A 25000-nucleotide genomic window follows, 5' to 3' on the forward strand; every position below is an offset into this window, starting at 1 on the left:
GAAATAAACAACTGTTTATTTGAATACACAAATACAACAGGCACTGACGTTACAGTTGTCCAATTTTGTTTACTATATGTACAGGGACACATTTTGTACAAACATGCAGACAGTACAAAATTAAATTAAATAAAAGTGCAACTTCTACTGTTTTGATTTATTTTTAAATACAGAGGTTATTGGTTGTTTTGGAATTCGTTTTTCCAAATTTAAAACATAAAAATAAAGCAGCATGGAAAATTAGGAAATAAATCTTGTAGGCCTACACTAGCATGCTCCTGCTCGTTTCGCGCGTGCAGAGCCGCGGACACATCGCGCTTGCTAGTACATTAATTGTTCAGCACTAAAAATATATATATATTTTTTTTTTTGGTTTTTACTTTGCCATAAAGCACTGGAGGAAACATTAATAGCGGTGAAGCAAGATTGCCATTTACCATTTCCCACGTTGCTAAAATGTGCTTTTTTAAATTTTGGCTGCCCCCTAGCGGCTGGAGTGAGCATTTTGGTTATTTCTTTAAAAATTCATATCTCCTCACAGGAATGGGCTAGAGACTTACTTTTTTTTTTGAAATGCTCATAAATGTGTGCTCTACAAGTCGCGGGCCAGATTAAATCATCTCGCGGGCCGGATCCGGCCCGCGGGCCGTATGTTTGACACCATTGACCTAAACTGTTGAGGGTTTTTATATGATAAAATATGATTCTGTTCACTAAAGCATAAGCAGTGATCAACTCTGACTGCCTTCATTTCCCTTCACACATATATTGCCTAATACAATAAAGCAAAAGAGGGGGACGGGTCCGCCGGGACATACCTGTCTGTTTGGTCCGTGCTGTTTGCATTCCTAGAATGTCTAAACATGTCAGCAACAGTTCCTGTGAAGCCGCCTGAGGCAAATGGCTGTTTGTGATATTGGGCTTTAGAAATACAAACTGATTTGATTAACTCTATAGAACATGTTTCAAACTCAATCTTTGATCTGGCACGCATATCAATTAATGTACTCAAAAACCTAACGTGGTTTCCCTGTGTTTCCTGTTGTATCTTGGTATGTCTGTTTTGTTTTTCCCCATGTCCTGTCAAGTTTCCCTCCTGTATGATGACTGGTCCCTCCCTAATGCGGTAGGATGGCCTAGAGCAGGGGTGTCCAAACTACGGCCCGCGGGCCATCTGCGGCCCGCCGCCCGCTTTTTATTGGCCTGCAGCCGATTTAGAAAATATATGGTAATATGGCCCTTTTAATTTTTAAATAATTTAAATGCATTCATTATATTACAGAGAAATGTGTCCCATAAAAGAAAAAGAGCACCAAGCCCATCTCAGAGGACCCTGCATAATATTTTATTTTATATTAATATTATGATGGAAAATCCATGTGTCTTTCTTCAATAGCTTCTGATTCATCTGACACAATGTCTCCAAATACTTTTTTCACACAAAATTATTCAGATTAAGCCTCTTAATTTTCCTCTCAAAGTGCACAAGATTCATGCATTTCACTTTAAAAAGTTTAAAAAATTTCCGGGGGGGGGGCATACCCCCGGACCTCCCTAGCAGGGGGGGGGGCATACCCCCGGACCCCCCTATACTAGCAGGGTCGGGAACTCGGCTGGCAACTATTTTCACCCAGCTTGACATTGGATGCAATAGCAGAAAACACTGGGTGTCTGAAGGCATTTATTTATTTATTTATTTATCTATCTATCTATCTATCTATTTATTTATTTATTTATTTATTTATTTATTTATTTATTTATTTATTTATTTATTTATTTATTTATTTATTTATTTATTTATTTATTTATTTATTTATTTATTTATTTATTTATTTATTTATTTATTTATTTAATTCTTCCGGACAATTCCACACAATACACAATTATCTCTTTCACATAATACATCTTACTTTGTGTAGTCAATGATTTGAGAAGCGCTAACATTGGAGAAAGGGCCCCTAATCAAATTCTGCTTAGGGCCCCTTGAACGCTAGGGGAAATGTGTCTGTTTAATTTGCAAGGAAAGTGTTGCTGTGAAGAAGGATTACAATTTACGAAGAATCTATTAAACTAAACATCAGAGCAGCTACATGTCCTGATAAATGTGTTATTTTTGCAAAGTGGCCCGGTCCTTCGTAGATTTTTCTGTATGTGGCCCTCAGTGATAAAAGTTTGGACACCCCTGGCCTAGAGGACAGGTGACCGACCAGTAACCATAAGGTTGCTGGTTCAATCCACGGCACCAGACAGGAGGGAGTTAGTTGTAAAACTAGTAGTGGCTGCTATTGCGTCTACGGTGCCCACCATCTCTACCATTGTGTCCTTGAGCATGACACTAAACCCCAAACTGCTCCAGGGACGCAGTACTATGGCTGACCCTGTTTGAGGACCCCCTCTGTAGTGTGGTGACTTGAGAGGGGAGATGAGAAAAGACAAACTTCAATGGACTAATAAAGGAACTTAACTTAATACAGGATTGCACTATGATGAACTACAGAGCTCCACAGCTGGCCGTAGACTTCCTCTCTGAACACTTCTCTGGGAACCCTGAAGAAGCTCTGGTTCTGGACGTGGCCTGTGGGTCTGGATGGGTCGCTAACGAGGTGAGACTGTTAGCTGTTAACTTGGAAAGTCTGTTTTCAAACTTCAACAGAAAGATGTTTGTTGGTCAACAAGGGTCAGGGTTTGGTCAAGTTGTGACTTCCAGGTGTAAAAGTCCATGTTTTTCTTCTTCTTGTGTTTGTAGATGGCTGAACTGGGCTTCAAGAACTTTGAGGGAGTGGACGGCAGTCAAGGTATGCTGGATCTAGCTGCAAAGACCGGCCTCTACAAGGACCTCAGACTGGCCTTACTGGGACCAGAACCACTGCCTGCACAGCCCGGTACACTGCTCTCACACTTCATACTCTCTCTGATTCAATAAGAGGCTGAAAGATCATGAGAAGATATTCACTGATTTTGCTAACAAAACCCTGCGTTTCAAATCGCATACTCTTTCTTTTTTCTCTATTCTGCATACTACATCTGGCCATAAAAAAGTATCTAGTTAGCATGCAATAGGCATACAATTGGGACGTACTTTTACTTATTTATTTCATCCTACCATGGCTCCTTGATCTTGCCTCTTGGTTTTATATCCGTCTCATCCCTGTTTGTTTTCATACGGAGGCTCCGTCGATGTGACGTCACTTCCTGTGCGCACTGGATTGTGGGTCAGAATCGCACAAATAGCATCTGGGCATTTCTAACCATATTAAATCTGACCACAAGAATCGGGACATCCTAAATATTTTTTCTACCAGAGTAAATGGTAGATAGTATGTGGATTGGATCTTAACTAGTAAAACAAGCCTTCTCCTCTCGTCTCCAGGTGTGTTTGATGTGGTGATCATAGTCGGGGGTCTGGATGCGGGTTTCGCCCCCGTCAGTGTAGTCAGGGAGCTCTGCAACGCCGCCAAACCAGGTAACGTGTGTGTGTGTGTGTGTGTGTGTGTGTGTGTGTGTGTGTGTGTGTGTGTGTGTGTGTGTGTGTGTATGTGTGTGTGTGTGTGTGTGTGTGTTCACCAACTCATCAACTGTTTCAGACCAGAGGATGTTCACAAACAACTAATGTACTGTAGATAGATAGATAGATAGATAGATAGATAGATAGATAGATAGATAGATAGATAGATAGATAGATAGATAGATAGATAGATAGATGGACGGACGGACGGACGGACGGACGGACGGACGGACGGACGGACGGACGGACGGACGGACGGACGGACGGACGGACGGACGGACGGACGGACGGACAGACAGACAGACAGACAGACAGACAGACAGACAGACAGACAGACAGACAGACAGACAGACAGATAGATAGATAGATAGATAGATAGATAGATAGATAGATAGATAGATAGACACACAGACAGCCAGACAGACAGACACACACACACACACACACTCAGATAACCCAGTAACTCTGTGTGTTCTGTGCAGGCGGTTTCATCTGCATGTCGAGAGGCGATCATTCAGGAAGACCAGCTGAAGATTACAAGGCGGAGCTGGACAGAGAGCTTCGCCTGATGGAGCAGGAGGGGCTGTGGACTCCAGTGGGAACCAAACGCACAGACAGATACATGGAGGACCCACATGTGGACACTAAGGGGCTAAAGGAGGGCCCCAAGCCAGAGCTTTTCATCAGTGGGACGGCTTATCTGTTCAAGAAATCCAAACAGTAGAAATACAAAAATAAAATAAAAATTAAGTGTTTTTGGGGGCGTTTTTTTTTTAAGGATAGATAGACAGACGGACGGACGGTCGGTCGGACGGAGACAGACAGACAGACAGACAGACAGACAGACAGACAGACAGACAGACAGACAGACAGAGTCATGGGCCCCCAAGAGGAGCTGGTCATCAGTGGGACTGTCTATCTGTACAAGAAATCCATCCTGTACAATCAATTCGTATTCATTATGTTATCAACTCATTCATAACTGATGGTGGGTCTTACACAATGCAATGCAAAACATGTTTGGTTATCATCTCTAAACATTAAAGTTTTCTTTACAAATAGAAAACATTTTGGTTCCTTTTTCATTGCTGTTGTTTGGCTCAATATAATTAAAGCTGCATTAATGTTTTTTGGTCATGGGTAGGGGAGAACGGGGTTATATGTCACACGGGTTGGTTGTCACAATCGTTATATGTCGGAACCAGAAGGCGCTGTCTGTGAAATTTTTGTATGTAAATATCCAGAATTGGGATCAGAGGTCACCTACATAGTCTTCCTTGGAGTTAGACTGCTGAATTTGAAGTGAGAGGACTGTTTGTGTTTTTCATGTCAAATTGAAAATATTTAGCTCCTCAGTATTTTTCTTCTACACAATGGGTTTATAACAAAACACTTGTTACCCTAAACAAGTGTGAAAGGTAAGCTACAGTTTAGATTGTGGTTAGCAAGCTAATTAGTTGTCAGATGGTTGTTGGCCTTGATGCTAGCAATAAATTCAAGTTGGGGTTGGTCGTCACATTCTTTGGGGGGTTGGTTGTCAAATGTTATCCAAAGGCTGCAGCCAGAAAAGGAACCCAATAACGAAAGAAATTGTCAAGCTGTATCCTCACTGACACCCCAGAGAAGGAAAGAATAGAGCAGGAAAAGGCAGCTAGCATGCAAAAGAAAAAAGGGCAACAAAATCAAAACAACCCAGTGCATCCCAAACTAGACCAGCTGCCATGGCAGGGGTCGGAGGTTCGATCCCCCGTCTCCCCGCCACATGTCGAAGTGTCCCTGGGCAAGACACTGAACCCCGAATTGCTCCCGATAGTTAGCTTAGTTAGCTTAGCACCCTAGTTCTAAGCCTACCCTGCGTGGTAGCTGCTGCTATCGGTGTATGAATGTGTGTGTGACTGGGTGAATGTGTACAAAAACAATGTAAAGCGCTTTGAGTCTGTGATAAACGGAGATATAGCGCTATACAAGTCCATTTACCATTTACCATGGCTACAGTAAGTTATGTAGGCCCATTTGTCAACTTGACAATGCAATTAAACTTTCAAATTTAGTTCTGCTTTCTTGCCTTCTTTTTAAGATTATTCCCATTAAGATACTATTGTGACAAACAACCTCATAAAGTGTGACAACCGACCCCTTGATGGGGTTGGGACGAGCACCTTTAACTATCTGAACAGGTCTAACAAGCCTATCAGCATCCACCTCCTCACCTGTGTGATCCTTTATAAACCTGCTCTCACCCTCACAGCTTCTCTTGAGCCGGACACATCCACACACAGGTAAAACCTCTCTCTCTCTTCAACACTATCAGGCTGTATGTTCTGTATGTCAGTGGTGGGAAGTACATTAACTCATGTAGGGCACTTAAAGTGTAACTGCACCCTTTTACTTGTTTTTTGAGATAGAAGCTGAATTAAATCACTATGTTGTTAAGGAACACATATGTGCTGGTGTTAACATTGAAAAAAATTGCAATATGTTAAATATCGGCAATTTAAGAAATGTTTTGTATTGTAAATCATTTTAGAACTTTACTAAGATTTGAAAAAAACTTTTTTCCATCGGGTTCGAAAAATGACGTACTACTGTACTTTTGGTACAGTAGTACGTCATCACGTCGCCGCAAAGTCGGCCACGCTCTTCATAGGTCCATGGCTGATCCATGAGCTACTACTGTTATACAGTCCCTCCAAGGATGTTATTTTGGGGGTTAACACACTTCACTTCTATCGGCAGTGTGTCTGCATTATCTCACACTGTATAACACACACACACACACACACACACACACACACACGGACCCGGACTTGTTCATTACTTCACTTGATTGACACACGCTACCGCTCGCTCGCTCGCTCTCCTCGCTCACACACAGACACACACAGACTGCCGCTCGTTCACTTGCGCTACTCGGTCTCCTAACACTACGATAGAAACACCCGCCAACAATTTAGAATAAGAAAGTCCTCCACCTCAGACGACCCATCTGTGTGGCATATGAGCTCACTGTGTAGCGATAGTGCCGTTAGACTTTGTGTCACTCGATATTTCAATGAAGTCATGTCATTCAGATCTTCAGAGTGACAGCTACTAGCAGCTAGCCCCCTCCTTCACAGACACCGCGCGCCCCCTCCCTCCCGAAAGTCGGCCGGCTGATGTCGGAATGTTTAAAAACAATGGTTCTCAAACGGAATTCAGAATCCATGGTCTGAAAGCATTTTTCAAAATCGTGCAGTAGCTCAAACAGGGGGTGCAGTTACCCTTTAAGTGGAGTTTAAAGGTACTTGTACTTTAATTGAGTTTTATATTCATTTTATACTTTATGTTTTCATTACATTTGACAGCTATGATTAGATAGTGTGAATGTGTTATCACATTGTGTCATTCAACAATTCAATCTCATTTATTTTATTGTTGTTTTCATTCACTCATCCAGGTTAGAGGACGCCTTTTTACATTTATAGTTGGTCAACCATTTTCTACTTTTTGTCATATTTTCAGCGACAAACTTAAAATTAGGAAATTTAGATCATATATAATTATTTATATATTTTCATACATACACATAGCATCTGTCATCTGTCTGTCTTACCTCATGCCTCTGCAGGTTAGAAGTCGAGCCCTCAACATGTCTGACTGCAACAGAACCATGGAGGATGTGAAAACCCTGTTTCAGTCTACATGGATCAATAGAGAAGATCCACGAGACAAGATTAAGCTCTACGATGCCTGGGCAGACACTTACGAACAGGTCGGTGCACAGAAACTTACCAGATATATTTGGTGACCTAAACTGTTGAGGGTTTTTATATGATAAAATATGATTCTGTTCACTAAAGCATAAGCAGTGATCAACTCTGACTGCCTTTATTTCCCTTCACACATATATTGCCTAATACAATAAAGCAAAAGAGGGGGACGGGTCCGCCGGGACATACCTGTCTGTTTGGTCCGTGCTGTTTGCATTCCTAGAATGTCTAAACATGTCAGCAACAGTTCCTGTGAAGCCGCCTGAGGCAAATGGCTGTTTGTGATATTGGGCTTTAGAAATACAAACTGATATGATTTACTCTACAGTACATGTTTCAAACTCAATCTTTGATCTGGCACGCATATCAATTAATGTACTCAAAAACCTAACTTTCTTTTTCTTTTTCTGCATGCAAATGGCACATGCTCCCAACGGTTAGGACACTGGCAGAGCTGGCTAGGAATGTCTGCTGAATGTGTCACAGCTCAGGATTCAAGCCATAAATTGATGAACTTGCATCAAAGAAAATATATCAGTTTTCTAATGGCTATAGATTTATTAAATTTATTTGGTTTTTATTTGTATTTTTATTTATTTATTGGACATTGCACACTAATAAAACTGTAAGCTGTTAGTGAGCCAGAGTTAGCCTAAGAGGCTAGCTTAACTTGACCTTTGGGTGATACAATGTTAAAGAGGTGTGTGTGGGGGGGGGGGGGGCTATGTTTAGTGGGGCCTTATTCAAATAATAATAAACATATTTCCATACTTTCTTAGGATCACATCATGATGAACTACAGATCGCCACAGCTGGCCGTAGACTTCCTCTCTGAACACTTCTCTGTGAACCCTGAAGAAGCTCTGGTTCTGGACGTGGCCTGTGGGTCTGGATGGGTCGCTAAAGAGGTGAGACTGTTAGCTGTTAGCTTTGTTAACAGCTTGTTTTCAAACTTCAACAGAAAGATGTTTGTTGGTCAACAAGGGTCAGGGTTTGGTCAAGTTGTGATTTCCAGGTGTAAAAGTCCATGTTTTTCTTCTTCTTGTGTTTGTAGATGGCTGAACTGGGCTTCAAGCACTTTGAGGGAGTGGACGGCAGTCAAGGTATGCTGGATCTAGCTGCAAAGACCGGCCTCTACAAGGACCTCAGACTGGCCTTACTGGGACCAGAACCACTGCCTGCACAGCCCGGTACACTGCTCTCACACTTCATACTCTCTCTGATTCGATAAGAGGCTAAAAGATCAACCTCTGTGAATGTAGATGTTGTGATAATCATCAGGGTTCCTAAGGAATAGGGTTGTGCCCATCGGCAGTGGAGTGGTCTTTTGTTGATTGGGAAAGTGAAACCTAACTAACCTGACCTCTTAAGGTGGGCTGATCTGGAGGTGAATGAATAGATATTGTTTGTAAACATGATTAATGTGTTCAGGATATGTGATAAGGACAGTAGACTACATCCTCTGCCGATTGGATCGGCCATCAGCAATCACACAAGTTGCCAATAGGAATTCTCGAAACTAAACTTTGGTCTTTTTCGACTCTCTTCTCCAGGTGTGTTTGATGTGGTGATCCTAGTCGGGGCTCTGATGATTGGCTCTGCACCTGTCAGTGTTGTCAGGGAGCTCTGCAACGCCGCCAAGCCAGGTAACCAGCTAACAACCTTACAGTCTGGTGCAGGGGATCGCTTGGGGACTTTCTGAGTCCCTTCTTGGTGGTTTTGTGTTAACCTGGAAAGATCGGCCAGCATTCACATTCGATTCTCTCACACATATCAATCTCCATCCTACATTCGCGAGGGAGTCTGTAAATTGTCTCCAAATGTTCATAAGGGTCTCAATGTCCTCGCATGAGTTGCAGAGCCTCGCAGTCCTGTCGCTTGAATGTTAAAAAAATTCTACTCGCAAAATTGTCTCAGGGTCTCTGCGCTGTCTCCTGTCCGTCTCCTGTCCGTCTCCTGTCCGTCTCCTGCAATTTGGTTTCCATGACTCAGGAAGTGCGAGAAATGTGAGAAAACTTTGCGAGGGGGTTGGCGAACATCTGGAGATGCTCGCACGAACAGCCGGACACATGTATGCAAGCTCCCGGTGAATTATGATACAAATTTCGGCAGAGGGTCGTGCAACATTCGCAAACGTGTCGTAATTACCAATTCAGTGTGATTGCGAGAGGCAAATGCCGCCAATTCGCATATTCTCTCGTAATTTTGTGTTTCAACTAGTCTCAGCCCATTTTTTTTTTGGCATATTTTTTTCAAGATAATTTTTTGGCATTTTCAAGCTTTATTAGAGAGTACAGAGTTGAAATGGGGAGACAGAGAGAGAGGGGGGATGACCTGCAGTAAAGGTCCATGGGTCGGACTCGAACCCGCGACCACTGCAACGAAGGCCGGAGCCAATATGGTACACACTCTATCCACTACGCCGCCGGAGCGCCCCGGATAGGGCTGAATTCTTAACTTCTTGTAACTGATCACCTTGTATGTTTTACACAGGCGGTTTCATTTGCATGATGAGAGCCAACCACAGAGGGGAACTAAACGCCAAATACACAGAGGATCTGAAGAGAGAGCTTCAGCTGATGGAGGAGGAGGGTCTGTGGACTCCAGTGGGAACCAAACAGGTCGACAGATACATGGACTATCCACATCTGGACACTAAGGGAGCAGAAGACCAAGAGGAGCTGGTCCTCAGTGGGACTGTCTATCTGTACAAGAAATCTATCCTGTAGAATCAATTCTTAATCATAATGTTATCAACTAATTTAGTTTTAAAGGTTATTTTTGGGCATTTTCAAGCTTTATTAGATTTTACAGAGTTGAAATGGGGAGACAGAGAGAGGGGGGGGGTGACAGTAGAGGTCCAGGGGTCGGATTTGAACCCGCGACCACTGCAACGAAGGCCAAAGCCCCAAATTAACTCATTCATAACTGATGGTGGGTCTTACACAATGCAATGAAATACATGTTTGTGTATCATCTCTTAACATTAAAGTTTTCTTTACAAATAGAAAACATTTTGGTTTCCTTTTTCATTGCTGTTGTTTGGCTCAATATAATCAAAGCCTCTTGTCACGATCCTGCTTGGGCCTCTAGCCCTTGTGTTGTTTTTACCCTTGTCTGTGTGCTGGTCTAATTGCAGGGTTGGAGTCAGGTGTGCTGGAGTCAATCACCAGCATTCACAGCTGCCATCAATCCTCAATCAACTGCTCTTCATATACCCGGCCCTACCTTCCAGACACTGCCAGATTGTAGATTCTGTTTCTACACAGTCAGTCCTCTCTCTAAGCTAACCTGTTTGCAGCTCCGCTTTTTGCATTTTTTCCTGGCTAACTCCTGTTTTTTCTGCCACAGCTCTCCCGGCCTGACTCCAGCCACCAGCTCCAGCCCTCACCCGCCAGCACTTCCTCCCGGACCCCTCTGCCTGCCTGCTCACACTCAGCTCACTGGACTTGCCCCGTTGCTCTCTCCCTGGAGCCCCATGACAGCCAGCCTCCCCCCGGATCACGGTCCTAACCCCCTGCTGGTTACTTCCAAAATAAATCTTCTTAAAACTGATACTGTCTCCGCGCCTGTGTCCTCCTGATCCAGCCGTTACACCTCTGGAGTCCTCCAGGTTAAAATACCCCTGAAGGATTTCTTTCTGCAGTCGGACAGCTGTCAGAGTATTTGAGGTATGGTGTTGTGAGAGGGGCTGGTGCAGTCATTGGTGTACAGACTGTGTTTTAATCTAACTGGTTCTATCTGTCATTTGAATGTTAATAATGGAATATTAATTATATTTGATCAGTTACTTTCAAGTGTTTAGAAAAATGTTTTGCTTAATTGACCAGACCCCATGATTCTGTTACTAGTCCGACATTAGTTTTGGAATATTTGGTTTTCAAGATAGCTGTCCGGATTCTAACTGTTACAACATGTGTTGTTATGATAGTTTCAGAGTGGAAAAAGTAAGTGGATCAGTTTACCCCCTTGATTTCTCTGGTCTGTCTCAGTTTACCCCTTAGCTGGGGTAAAGTGAGACACAAGACAATTCTTTTTTAAAACAATCATATTTTCAATGCCCTTCGTCCTGAATAAATGCTGATAATGTCCATTGCTAGGAAGTATCCTGAATTAATGGGAAATGTGTACATTTTACTGATAAATCATTTTAGCTCGCTTAGAGGGGAGCAAATGTGAAGTGTCTCACATTACCCTGTTCTCCCCTACATATAGATAACAGCCATAACTTTAAGGAAAGCCACATTCATGAGTTAAAAGCATGTTTTTGTTAAGCTTGAATGCTTTTTAAAAATCTCATAGAGGACAGAGTTCTTGTCTTATATAAGGGCGAGGATGGCAGTATCGTCGGAGTATTTGAGGTATGGTGGTGTGGGAGGGGCTGGTGCAGTCATTGGTGTACAGGGTGTAGAGGAAAGGGCTCAGCACAGAACCCTGAGGGGCTTATGATGTAACAGAATGCTTGACTTCCCCGAAAAACTCACTATTCCTGACAGTGAGGTTAACTATCTGAACATGTTTAACCATCCAATCAGCATCCACCTCCTCACCTGTAGGCGGCCTACAGATAGCCATGTAGCCCCAGGGAGATGGGGGAGGCTACAATGAGGCAGTAAAGGGCCTACTAGCAGGTTAGGGTTGTGTGTGTATGTGTGTGTGTTTTCTCATTTATAAACCTGCTCTCACCCTCACAGCTTCTCTTGACCCGGACACATCCACACACAGGTAAAACCTCACTCTCTCTTCAACACTATCAGGATTCATAGTTAGTCAACCATTTCCTACGTTTTTCATATTTTCAGTGACAAACTTAAAATTAGGAAATTTAGATCATATATCATTATTTATATATTTTCATACATACAGATAGCATCTGTCATCTGTCTGTCTTACCTCATGCCTCTGCAGGTTAGAAGTCGAGCCCTCAACATGTCTGACTGCAACAGAACCATGGAGGATGTGAAAACCCTGTTTCAGTCTACATGGATCAATAGAGAAGATCCACGAGACAAGAGGAAGCTCTACGATGCCTGGGCAGACACTTACGAACAGGTCGGTGCACAGAAACTCTTACTAGATATGTTTGGTGACCTAAACTGTTGAGGGTTTTTATATGATAAAATATGATTCTGTTCACTAAAGCATAAGCAGTGATCAACTCTGACTGCCTTTATTTCCCTTCACACATATATTGCCTAATACAATAAAGCAAAAGAGGGGGACGGGTCCGCCGGGACATACCTGTCTGTTTGGTCCGTGCTGTTTGCATTCCTAGAATGTCTAAACATGTCAGCAACAGTTCCTGTGAAGCCGCCTGAGGCAAATGGCTGTTTGTGATATTGGGCTTTAGAAATACAAACTGATTTGATTTACTCTACAGCAGGGCTGTACGCTTATTTTTTTAGGTGGTAGCACTGGTGCTAGCAAGCAAAAAAAATCAGTAGCACAAAAATAAATTTGGTAGCACACAAAGTATGATCGAAAACTTGCATAACCTTAACCCTTGCATTTCGCTCTAATTACCTTTTAGCCTGTCATCTTGGTCTCATTTGAAATTCTCAATTAATATCATATTAATTGTGTGCAGTAATAATTGTAGAAACATGAATAGGGGTGCACTGATTGCAATTTAGACAAAATAATCTAACCTGCCAATTGCAATTTTTTGCTGATTCAGAATTATTTCTCCTCATAAAATGTATATCTATATATTTTTTGTATACACATATAATTATTATATTCATAATAATATATTTTTTTGGTAAATGTCCTTCTGTTAATTAAAACCAAACTTTAAAACATATAGCCTATTAAATAAATAAGTATACATATTGGTACAATTTAGGATAAGTTAAATAGGTTGTTGTGAATGTGTTGGGAGGTGTTCTTCAGTGGCTTATCAGTTATTTCAAACTTTGTTTAAATAGACTACTGTTGACTTTTCTCTGCAGCTGAATGAGTTGCCTTTCCAGCTAGCGCACTGCAGGGCTGTGAAGCGCGAACTTCCTGTTCTTACCGGCTTCAAAATAACAGGCTTTTAATGTGAAGGCGCACAGGAAATGTTCTGTTTGCACACGCGCTAACTTAACTGCGTGCCGCCTCCTTCCGGTTATTACCGTTGGTGAAGTGTATTAGACGCTAGCACTAGTGCGAGCAGCATTGTATTCATCATCGCACGTGATCAATTTCAGTAGCAAATGCGATCAAAACTGTCGCACTGTACAGCCCTGCTCTGCAGTACATGTTTCAAACTCAATCTTTGATCTGGCACGCATATCAATTAATGTACTCAAAAACCTAACGTGGTTTCCCTGTGTTTCCTGTTGTATCTTGGTATGTCTGTTTTGTTTTTCCCCATGTCCTGTCAAGTTTCCCTCCTGTATGATGACTGGTCCCTCCCTAATGCGGTAGGGTGGCCTAGAGCAGGGGTGTCCAAACTACGGCCCGCGGGCCATCTGCGGCCCGCCGCCCGCTTTTTATTGGCCCGCAGCCGATTTAGAAAATATATGGTAATATGGCCCTTTTAATTTTTAAATAATTTAAATGCATTCATTATATTACAGAGAAATGTGTCCCATAAAAGAAAAAGAGCACCAAGCCCATCTCAGAGGACCCTGCATAATATTTTATTTTATATTAATATTATTATGGAAAATCCATGTGTCTTTCTTCAATAGCTTCTGATTCATCTGACACAGTGTCTCCAAATACTTTTTTCACACAAAATTATTCAGATTAAGCCTCTTAATTTTCCTCTCAAAGTGCACAAGATTCATGCATTTCACTTTAAAAAGTTTAAAAAATTTCCGGGGGGGGGGGCATACCCCCGGACCTCCCTATACTAGCAGGGTCGGGAACTCGGCTGGCAACTATTTTCACCCAGCTTGACATTGGATGCAATAGCAGAAAACACTGGGTGTCTGAAGGCATTTATTTATGTATGTATGTATGTATTTATTTATTTATTTATTTATTTATTTATTTATTTATTTATTTATTTATTTATTTATTTATTTATTTATTTATTTATTTATTTATTTATTTATTTATTTATTTATTTATTTATTTATTTATTTATTTATTTAATTAATTCTTCCGGACAATTCCACACATTACACAATTATCTCTTTCACATAATACATCTTACTTTGTGTAGTCAATGATTTGAGAAGCGCTAACATTGGAGAAAGGCCCCCTAATCAAATTCTGCTTAGGGCCCCTTGAACGCTAGGGGAAATGTGTCTGTTTAATTTGCAAGGAAAGTGTTGCTGTGAAGAAGGATTACAATTTACGAAGAATCTATTAAACTAAACATCAGAGCAGCTACATGTCCTGATAAATGTGTTATTTTTGCAAAGTGGCCCGGTCCTTCGTAGATTTTTCTGTATGTGGCCCTCAGTGATAAAAGTTTGGACACCGACCAGTAACCATAAGGTTGCTGGTTCAATCCACGGCACCAGACAGGAGGGAGTTAGTTGTAAAACTAGTAGTGGCTGCTATTGCGTCTACGGTGCCCACCATCTCTACCATTGTGTCCTTGAGCAAGACACTAAATCCCAAACTGCTCCAGGGACGCAGTACTATGGCTGACCCTGTTTGAGGACCCCCTCTGTAGTGTGGTGACTTGAGAGGGGATATGAGAAAAGACAAACTTCAATGGACTATTAAAGGAATTTACCTTAATACAGGATTGCACTATGATGAACTACAGAGCTCCACAGCTGGCCGCAGACTTCCTCTCTGAACACTTCTCTGGGAACCCTGAAGAAGCTCTGGTTCTGGACGTGGCCTGTGGGTCTGGATGGGTCGCTAAAAAGGTGAGACTGTTAGCTTTGTTAACAGCTTGTTTTCAAACTTCAACAGAAAGATGTAAAAGTCCATGTTTTTCTTCTTCTTGTGTTTGTAGATGGCTGAACTGGGCTTCAAGAACTTTGAGGGAGTGGACGGCAGTCAAGGTATGCTGGATCTAGCTGCAAAGACCGGCCTCTACAAGGACCTCAGACTGGCCTTACTGGGACCAGAACCACTGCCTGCACAGCCCGGTACACTGCTCTCACACTTCATACTCTCTGATTCAATAAGAGGCTAAAAGATCAACCTCTGTGAATGTAGATGTGGTGATGATCATGGGCTGAAGTAGGAACCCTAAGGAATAGGGTTGTGCCCATCGGCAGTGGAATGGTCTTTTGTTGATTGCGAAAGTGAAATCTATTCCGGAAACTGAACCTGACTTTTCTTTCTCTGTTTCCAGGTGTGTTTGATGTGGTGATCCTAGTCGGAGCTCTGTACGCCGGCTCTGCACCTGTCAGTGTTGTCAGGGAGCTCTGCAACGCCGCCAAACCAGGTAACCAGCTAACAACCTTACAGTCTGGTGCAGGGGATCGCTTGGGGACTTTCTGAGTCCCTTCTTTAGGGTTTTGTGTTAACCTGGAAAGATCGGCCAGCCTTCACATTCGATGCTCTCACACATATCAATCTGGCACTACTACAATCTCCGTAGGGAAGAGCTGTTCAAAAAATGGCCGGGCCAATCAGTACCCACTTTCAGACCTAACGTGTGTCCCTTAGTGGAAGGCAGTCCCTGATTGGTTCATGTAGTCGTCAATCTAACCTCACCGGACGGAAACCACCGCATTAAGTAGCCGTTAGTGATGCTGTAGTGAACAGGCAGCATTACAGTATGGTTTAGGGGCTTTACTGGGGACGCTTTGAGTCCCTGTGTGATGGCTTTGTGTCTGTGTCTCGTAGTTTAGTCTTGTCTTGTCAGTGTAAATCAATCAGCCAACCAATAGATGACGAAACAATCCCACAATGTCCACAAACACAGAATGCACTGTGGATATCAAGTGTTAGTGACTGACTTCATAACTTCTTGTATCTGATCACCCTGTGTGTTTTACGCAGGCGGTTTCATTTGCATGATGAGAGCCAACCACAGAGGGGAACTAAACGCCAAATACACGGAGGATCTGAAGAGAGAGCTTCAGCTGATGGAGGAGGAGGGTCTGTGGACTCCAGTGGGAACCAAACAGGTCGACAGATACATTGAGTTTCCACTTCTGGACACTAAGGGAGCAGAAGACCCCCAGGACCTATTCGTTGACGGGACTGTCTATCTGTACAAGAAATCTATTGTGTAGAATCAATTCTTAATCATAATGTAATCAACCCATTCATAACTGATGGTGGGTCTTACACAATGCAATGCAAAACATGTTTGTGTATCATCTCTAAACATTAAAGTTTTCTTTACAAATAGAAAACATTTTGGTTCCTTTTTCATTGCTGTTGTTTGGCTCAATATAATCAAAGCTGCGTTAATGTTAAATAAATAAATAAAATGTAATTAAATAAAAGAGGGGAGGGGAGGTAGCTACTCTTCTATTATTGTAGTTGGCTTCTTAAAATAGTTTAAGAAGGGGCGCCATATTTTGTCAAATTTATTCTCCGATCCCTGGGTAGTATAACGTATTTTCTCTAGATTCATACATGACATAATGTCTCTGATCCAATGTGAGTGGGAGGGAGGAGCAGGATCTTTCCACTTGAGTAAGATAGCCCAACGAGCAAGTAATGAGGTGAAGGCCAGTACCTTCATCTTCACTTTAGGCAAGCCCGAATTTGGAGCAATGCCAAAAATTGCAGTAAAAGGGTTCGGCTCAATTTGATGCTGAAGTACTTCAGAAATTGTTTGAAAAACTGATGTCCAGAACTCAGTCAAGGTGGGACACAACCAATACATGTGAAAGAGTGATGCCGGTGCGTTCTTACAGCTATCACAGGTCGGGTCTACATCAGGGAACATACGAGCTAATTTAGTTTTAGATATGTGGATATGATGTACTACTTTAAATTGCACAAGAGCATGTCGGGCGCACATGGAGGTAGAGTGTATCCGATCCAGGACTGAATCCCACATGTGATCTGTGAAGGCAGAACCTAGGTCCTGCTCCCACTGGGTTCTTATAGCTGCTAATGAGGGGCTGTGCAACTTCGAAATAAGGTTGAAAAACACAGAAATTGAGCCTTTTAATGTGGGGTTTACAGAAAGAAACAAATCGACATGATTGGCTGGCGGTTTATAAGGGAATTGGGGAATTAACTTCTGCGTAAAATGCCTTATTTGCAGAAATCGGAAAAAATTTGTCTTTTCGATACCAAAATATTTTGTCAATTGAGAAAAACTAGCAAATAGATCATTAATAAATAAATCACAGATGCATTTTAAGCCTTTTTTATGCCAGATCTTGAATGCACCATCAACCGTCGAGGGAGTAAACAAATGATTAGCTGCAATTGGGCTGAAAAGTGAAAAATTCTGCATTCCAAAATTCTTCCTAAATTGGGTCCAGATTCGAAGGGAATGCTTAATCACGGGACTACTGTTGGGAATAGCCGAAGAGAGTGGAAGTGCGGCGCTTAAGAGGGCAGATAGAGACAATGGGCTAATAGCGCTGGACTCCATTGTTACCCAGACTGGGGCTGAGTCGTCAAGGTGAAAATGCACCCAATACACTAAAGAACGGATATTAGCAGCCCAGTAATAGTATTGGAAATTAGGGAGGGCCATTCCACCTGTTTGTTTGGGTCTTTGAAGAAAAGATTTCCGTAACCGAGGGTGTTTACCAGTCCAAATATAATTTATCATTAAAGAGTCAAGGGCCTGAAAAAAGGATTTGGGGAGAAAGATGGGGAGACATTGGAATAGATATAGGAACTTTGGCAGTAATGTCATTTTAATTGAATTTATTCTACCTATAAGAGAGAAAGCCAGAGGAGACCACTTCGATAATATTTGCTTCGCCTGATCCAATAATTTGAGGAAGTTCGATTTAAATAGGTTTTTAAAATTTCTGGTAAAACATACCCCAAGGTTGAACTTTTAAGTAAAAGTAACACATGGCCGATCTACGCCTCAAAAGTGCAAAAAACAAATGGCTGTCTGGCGGGAAACAAAATCAGTGGAAAAAAAACTTAATTTAGTCTACAAGTTAACTCATTTTTTTTAGAGGTTAGCAATCCTATGTGTGGCGAAAAACCGACCAACTATTCATAAGTGCCTCATACAACCTCACAATGGATTAGATTAAATGGATTGTTCAATCTTCAAAAAGAAACAAAACAATCCACTTAACTTGCATTTACTGTATGTTGTGGTGTTTTCTTGCATTCTCAGCCATCAGCCCTGAAAGAGAAGGAGTTTCTGTGCGCTGACCTGTTTGTAAGTCTGTGCCCAGTGGTCGTAGAGCTTCACTGTGTCCTGCTGAGAAACGAAGGCTGAAAAGTTCTCAAGCATGGACTTCACATCCTCCACGGTTCTACTGCAGTCAGACATGATGAAGGCTCCACTTCTAACCTGCAGAGGCACGGGGAAGACAAAACGTCTTTTACCTTTCATGACAGTTGCTCTCTGTATGTATGAAAATATATAAATAATGATAATTGATCAAATCTAAATTTCAAAATTTGAAGTTTGTGTTGAAGAGAGAGTGAGGTTTTACCTGTGTGTGGATGTGTCCGGGTCAAGAGAAGCTGTGAGGGTGAGAGCGGGTGTATAAAGGATCACAGGTGAGGAGGTGGACGCTGATTGGCTTGTTGAACCTGTTCAGATAGAGACAGGAATAGTGAGTTTTTTGGGTAAGTTCAGCTATGTGCTCAATGATTTTCAATTGTCAAAGTCTATCATTCTTTAACATCATGAGCCCCTCAGGGCTGCTCTACACCCTGTACACCAGTGACATACACATTTAAGAAAAACATGCTTTTAACACATAAATGTGGCCTTCCTTAAAGCTATGGCTGTTATCTGTATATACGAGTCGTTTGTGTTAGGAAATATTCAGGAATATTCAATACCAAGGCTTATTTGTAAATTCTGACCTGCGGGGAAACAGCGCTCCCTCTATGAAGGCTTGTCTGGTTCCCTGTGGAGGTTGGGGGGCATTGAACCCGAGTGGGAGATGTTCAAAAGCTTCCATTGCTGAAGCTGCAGCAGGGAGCTGTGGTCTCAAGGTCTTAGGTCCCTCAAGGGGCGGGAACCCCTCGAACACCTTGGGGGGCACAAGTGGCCAGGGACATCTATTGCAGTATGTCAGTCCTGGGAGAGGGATCCCTTACTTTGTCGACTCTCCCTGAGATTTCTCAATTTTTTAAATCCCGGAAAAGGGTTTTTTACTGGGATTTTTTTCTCAGCCGAGCTAAGGGTGTAAGGGCAGGGTGCCATACTGTATGGAATGTAAAGCCCACTGAGACAAATGTCTATTTGTGATATTGGGCTGTACAAATAAAACTGATTTGATTTGATTTGATTTGATTTGATTTGATTTGATTTGATTTGATTTGATTTGATTTGATTTGGAAGCTGTCCGACTGAAGAAAGAAATCCTTCAGGGGTATTTTAACCTGGAGGACTCCAGAGGCTTTGATTATATTGAGCCAAACAACAGCAATGAAAAAGGAAACCAAAATGTTTTCTATTTGTAAAGAAAACTTTAATGTTAAGAGATGATACACAAACATGTTTTGCATTGCATTGTGTAAGACCCACCATCAGTTATGAATGAGTTAATTTGGGGCTTTGGCCTTCGTTGCAGTGGTCGCGGGTTCAAATCCGACCCCTGGACCTCTACTGTCACCCCCCCTCTCTCTGTCTCCCCATTTCAACTCTGTAAAATCTAATAAAGCTTGAAAATGCCCAAAAATAACCTTTAAAACTAAATTAGTTGATAACATTATGATTAAGAATTGATTCTACAGGATAGATTTCTTGTACAGATAGACAGTCCCACTGAGGACCAGCTCTTCTTGGTCTTCTGCTCCCTTAGTGTCCAGATGTGGATAGTCCATGTATCTGTCGACCTGTTTGGTTCCCACTGGAGTCCACAGACCCTCCTCCTCCATCAGCTGAAGCTCTCTCTTCAGATCCTCCGTGTATTTGGCGTTTAGTTCCCCTCTGTGGTAGGCTCTCATCATGCAAATGAAACCGCCTGCGTAAAACACACAGGGTGATCAGTTACAAGAAGTTATGAAGTCAGTCACTAACACTTGATATCCACAGTGCATTCTGTGTTTGTGGACATTGTGGGATTGTTTCGTCATCTATTGGTTGGCTGATTGATTTACACTGACAAGACAAGACTAAACTACGAGACACAGACACAAAGCCATCACACAGGGACTCAAAGCGTCCCCAGTAAAGCCCCTAAACCATACTGTAATGCTGCCTCTTCACTACAGCATCACTAACGGCTACTTAATGCGGTTGTTTCCGTCCGGTGAGGTTAGATTGACGACTACATGAACCAATCAGGGACTGCCTTCCACTAAGGGACACACGTTAGGTCTGAAAGTGGGTACTGATTGGCCCGGCCATTTTTTGAACGGCTCTTCCCTACGGAGATTGTAGTAGTGCCAGATTGATATGTGTGAGAGCATCGAATGTGAATGCTGGCCGATCTTTCCAGGTTAACACAAAACCACCAAGAAGGGACTCAGAATGTCCCCAAGCGATCCCCTGCACCAGACTGTAAGGTTGTTAGCTGGTTACCTGGTTTGGCGGCGTTGCAGAGCTCCCTGACAACACTGACAGGTGCAGAGCCAATCATCAGAGCCCCGACTAGGATCACAACATCAAACACACCTGGAAACAGAGAAAGAAAAGTCAGGTTCAGTTTCCGGAATAGATTTCACTTTCGCAATCAACAAAAGACCATTCCACTGCCGATGGGCACAACCCTATTCCTTAGGGTTCCTACTTCAGCCCATGATCATTACAACATCTACATTCACAGAGGTTGATCTTTTAGCCTCTTATTGAATCAGAGAGAGTATGAAGTGAGAGAGCAGTGTACCGGGCTGTGCAGGCAGTGGTTCTGGTCCCAGTAAGGCCAGTCTGAGGTCCTTGTAGAGGCCGGTCTTTGCAGCTAGATCCAGCATACCTTGACTGCCGTCCACTCCCTCAAAGTTCTTGAAGCCCAGTTCAGCCATCTACAAACACAAGAAGAAGAAAAACATGGACTTTTACACCTGGAAGTCACAACTTGACCTAACCCTGACCCTTGTTGACCAACAAACATCTTTCTGTTGAAGTTTGAAAACAAGCTGTTAACAAAGCTAACAGCTAACAGTCTCACCTCTTTAGCGACCCATCCAGACCCACAGGCCACGTCCAGAACCAGAGCTTCTTCAGGGTTCCCAGAGAAGTGTTCAGAGAGGAAGTCTGCGGCCAGCTGTGGAGCTCTGTACTTCATCAAGGTGTGATCCTGTATTAAGTTAAGTTCCTTTATTAGTCCAATGAAGTTTGTCTTTTCTCATCTCCCCTCTCAAGTTCCCACACTCCGGAGGGGGTCCTTACACAGGGTCAGCCATAGTACAGCGCCCCTGGAGCAGTTTGGGGTTAAGTGTCTTGCTCAAGGACACAATGGTAGAGATGGTGGGCACCGTAGACGCAATACCAGCCACTACTAGTTTTACAACTAACTCCCTCCTGTCCGGTGCCGGGGATCCAACCAGAGACCTCATGGTTACTGGGAGGAGGAACCAGAGACCTCATGGTTACTGGAAGGAGGAACCAGAGACCTCATGGTTACTGGGAGGAGGAACCAGAGACCTCATGGTTACTGGAAGGAGGAGCCAGAGACCTCATGGTTACTGGGAGGAGGAACCAGAGACCTCATGGTTACTGGGAGGAGGAACCAGAGACCTCATGGTTACTGGGAGGAACCAGAGACCTCATGGTTACTGGAAGGAACCAGAGACCTCATGGTTACTGGGAGGAGGAACCAGAGACCTCATGGTTACTGGGAGGAGGAACCAGAGACCTCATGGTTACTGGGAGGAGGAACCAGAGACCTCATGGTTACTGGAAGGAACCAGAGACCTTATGGTTAATGGTCGGCCACCTTTCCTCTAGGCCTTCCTACCACCTGTTTTAAAGACAGTATTCATGTAGTTTCAGCAGTGTTAAGTGAGAACATAAACCTCAGGAGTTGCTGGAATGAAGTAAGCAAGGGATACAGATGTAAGATGTACAGCTCCTCTTCCCCTTGGTCAATCTTTATTACTCGAGACTGACCCATTCGCTATACTAAGTGATTATTTTCTCAAGTTGTGTCAGGTCGTGCCCTGATAATATTATCAGTCCAGGACCGGAAGTCAAACACCACCATTGTTTTATTTTTTTGCAAAAGAAAAAAGGGCAACAAAATCAAAGCGACCCAGTGCATCCCAAACTGGACCAGCCCCAGTGCACTCCACTGGGGAAGAAAAAACTGAAGAGAAAGAGAAAAAATGTTTTGGTCAGTTGGAAATCAAGGCAGCCCGTGCCCCCCCCCCCCGACAACTCACGGCGCCCCCCCCCATGGGGCGCGCCCCACCATTTGAGAAGCACTGAGTTGGAGTGAGCAGACCCTACATTTGCCGTCACTGTAACTCAGATAGTGAATGTGTGAATCGTGGTTGAGTAGGCTATTATTGTTAGACCTATTATTTGTTTTGTTCTTTATGTTGTTACATACAGTAGGTTGGTCTTAATATGGATTTCCTGTTTGTTTATTCCTTGCTCATCTTGTGTTAAGATGCATAAAGTTATGTAGGCCTATTTGTCAACTTGACAATGCAATTAAACTTTCAAAGTTAGTTCCGCTTTCTTGGCTTCTTTTAAAGATTATTCCCATTAAGATAACATTGTGACAACCGACCCCTTGATGGGGTTGGTTGTCACAATGTGTCAGGGTATCTTTGATGATTAATTTCTTCTTTATTACAATAAGTTGGAAACTGAGAGGGGTACACATTTCAAGCCAACACCTTAAGCCAGTGCTTCTCAATTATTTTCTGTCATGCCCCCCCTAGGGGACAGAAATTTTTTCGCGCCCCCCCTAAATTGAAATACTATTGAGAACCTGCTAATATTTCTTTATTTATCTGTACAAAACCACTGTATGAGTTTCTGGCACGAGCATTCTGCATACAATCACCTTATTATCAAATTAGATAACAAAAATGAGCTGAGATAACTTCTGCAGCAAAAAAATTCAAAGTTCAGTTTATTCAATCTCAATTTGTAACATTTAAACAAGACTGCTCAGTCTGTGTGAATCTCAGGACAGAGAAACAAGAGCAAATGATTGACTGAGGTTTGAATTTCATTAAAAAAAAATTTAAACTGTAGGCCTAAACATAGTTAAGGTGGTGTTTTTTTATTATTATAGGCCAATAGGCCATCTGTGATGCGATAACCAATAATTCATTAACGTTATTATTAGTCTACTTGCTTGATTTCTTTTTAAATAGCCTACAGAGACACTTGGAGACACATGTGGACATTTATTTACTGCAAATAGCGGCCTTTCGCGCGGATATGACCATACACAAGCACACATAGCGCTTGCTAGCACTTAAAAAAAAAAAAAAAAACTTTTGGTCAGTTGGAAATCAAGGCAGCCCGCGCCCCCCCCCTGACAACTCACGGCGCCCCCCCAGGGGGGCGCGCCCCACCATTTGAGAAGCACTGCCTTAAGCTTCAATTTAATGTAGGAATGACTATCGAAAGATGTTTTGGTGATGAGCAATTCTCACTAGAGTAAAAAGTGTGACTACTAACCCCGTTCTCCCCTACTGTAGAGTTAATCAAATCAGTTTGTATTTCTAAAGCCCAATATCACAAATTTGCCTCAGGCGGCTTCACAGGAACTGTTGCTGACATGTTTAGACATTCTAGGAATGCAAGAGGCACAAGAACATAATGTCAACCACACAAACCGGTTCAGGTTAAAGCATTTATTTTGTGCAGGTCTTTAACGATCCATTTTCGGCATGTTTTTAATAAGATCTCTTATAAATCAAACCATGAACAACATAAACACTTATCTAGCTTGTTTTTTAAAAATAAAATAAAAATCATTATAAAAAAAATTAAAATTAAAATTAGAATGCATGTCACCTCCCACTGATTTTTTTTTTTTTTTTTTGCCTGTTTTGCTTTATTGTATTAGACAATATATGTGTGAAGGTAAATAACAGCAGTCAGAGTTGATCACTGCTTATGTTTTAGTGCAGGGGGTTGAGAGAGTGAGCCCCCTCTCTGGAACCCTGTAAAGCGTCTTTGAGTGCCTTGAAAAGCGCTACATAAATCCAATCCATTATTATTATTCATTAGAACAAATTTCAGATGAGCCCCCCCCCCCCCAAAAAAAAGTTCTTAATCCCTGTGTGTTTTGAAAGGTCTTTTCATTATTTTACACATTTTTAAACAATTTTTAAAAACATTTGAACATCTTTATTTAAGTATGTTTTTGTTTTCTAAAATACATTTGAACATCTTAATCCAGTGGTTTAATCCTGCTTCCTTTAAGCATGTATTGTAGATAGTAGAGAGAAAGATAGGCAGACAGACAATTAGTAGGCTATTAAAGCGGCAACGAGTAACTTTTAAATATCTTTTAAACAGCCTCATGTTTCCTCTCATAATCATAAATTACCTTTAACAGCAAACGAGACCATCAGTGCAAAGAAATACGTTTTTATATAGTTTTTATTACTGCATTTGATCTGGTCGTACACCCAGTCCGATTTTCGGTTCACGCGTGCATGCTCTATGGTCACATATCCGTATTGGTCACAGATTTCAGTGTGGCGCAGGAACGTGATTTGAGAAGCCTATCCCTCCAGGTGAGGGAAGGGGAGCAGGAGCCTTGTTTGAGACAGTTATTTGTCGTCATAATGACTGATAACGGGGCTGAACCAT

At 42.3% G+C, this 25000-nt stretch overlaps 3 protein-coding genes across 6 annotated transcripts in view; 2 read left to right on the plus strand and 1 right to left on the minus strand.

Annotated features, from left to right (window-relative positions):
* The window catches only part of LOC307270226 (methyltransferase-like protein 27), a 5576-nt gene extending 1046 nt beyond the window's left edge, over window positions 1-4530 (plus strand). The window contains exons 3-6 of the mRNA XM_080053401.1: window positions 2475-2603; window positions 2747-2882; window positions 3371-3463; window positions 3988-4530. Coding sequence (XP_079909527.1) covers window positions 2475-2603; window positions 2747-2882; window positions 3371-3463; window positions 3988-4229 — 600 coding nt within the window. The 3' untranslated portion in view covers window positions 4230-4530. The remainder of the gene's footprint in view (window positions 1-2474; window positions 2604-2746; window positions 2883-3370; window positions 3464-3987) is intronic.
* A 2057-nt stretch (window positions 4531-6587) lies between these two features.
* LOC307270225 (methyltransferase-like protein 27) lies at window positions 6588-16742 on the plus strand. Of its 4 annotated transcripts, XM_080053400.1 has the most exons (6): window positions 10032-11979; window positions 12163-12306; window positions 14943-15071; window positions 15161-15296; window positions 15506-15598; window positions 16159-16742. In XM_080053400.1, exons 2-6 carry the CDS (start codon window positions 12184-12186, stop codon window positions 16392-16394), a joined length of 717 nt encoding a protein of 238 aa, XP_079909526.1. In that variant the 5' UTR covers window positions 10032-11979; window positions 12163-12183; the 3' UTR covers window positions 16395-16742. The 4 variants fall into 4 exon arrangements, with proteins under 4 accessions (XP_079909524.1, XP_079909523.1, XP_079909526.1 ...); XM_080053398.1 differs by lacking the exons at window positions 10032-11979; window positions 12163-12306; window positions 14943-15071; window positions 15161-15296; window positions 15506-15598 and adding exons at window positions 6588-7256; window positions 8034-8162; window positions 8309-8444; window positions 8808-8900; XM_080053397.1 differs by lacking the exons at window positions 12163-12306; window positions 14943-15071; window positions 15161-15296; window positions 15506-15598; window positions 16159-16742 and adding exons at window positions 6588-7256; window positions 8034-8162; window positions 8309-8444; window positions 8808-8900 and having other exon boundaries at window positions 9748-12134.
* Window positions 16743-18221: 1479 nt separating this feature from the next.
* Window positions 18222-25000, minus strand: part of LOC307270246 (methyltransferase-like protein 27) — a 10379-nt gene continuing 3600 nt past the window's right edge. The window contains exons 3-7 of the mRNA XM_080053438.1: window positions 21387-21515; window positions 21105-21240; window positions 20801-20893; window positions 18756-20240; window positions 18222-18610 (exon numbers count right to left, since the gene is read on the minus strand). Coding sequence (XP_079909564.1) covers window positions 20005-20240; window positions 20801-20893; window positions 21105-21240; window positions 21387-21515 — 594 coding nt within the window. The 3' untranslated portion in view covers window positions 18222-18610; window positions 18756-20004. The remainder of the gene's footprint in view (window positions 18611-18755; window positions 20241-20800; window positions 20894-21104; window positions 21241-21386; window positions 21516-25000) is intronic.

Source organism: Ammodytes marinus (assembly GCF_949987685.1).
Source record: "Ammodytes marinus genome assembly, chromosome: 25".
NCBI classification, from domain to species: domain Eukaryota; kingdom Metazoa; phylum Chordata; class Actinopteri; order Uranoscopiformes; family Ammodytidae; genus Ammodytes; species Ammodytes marinus.

What these genes read in the sequence shown, in the direction of transcription:
- LOC307270225 (XM_080053398.1), top strand. Translation starts at nt 7,101, where the DNA reads ATGCCTCTGCAGGTTAGAAGTCGAGCCCTCAACATGTCTGACTGCAAC. An exon ending in GGGCAGACACTTACGAACAG is followed by an intron (nt 7,257 to 8,033) that starts GTCGGTGCACAG and finishes ATACTTTCTTAG; the next exon opens with GATCACATCATGATGAACTA. An exon ending in CTGCAACGCCGCCAAGCCAG is followed by an intron (nt 8,901 to 16,158) that starts GTAACCAGCTAA and finishes TGTTTTACGCAG; the next exon opens with GCGGTTTCATTTGCATGATG.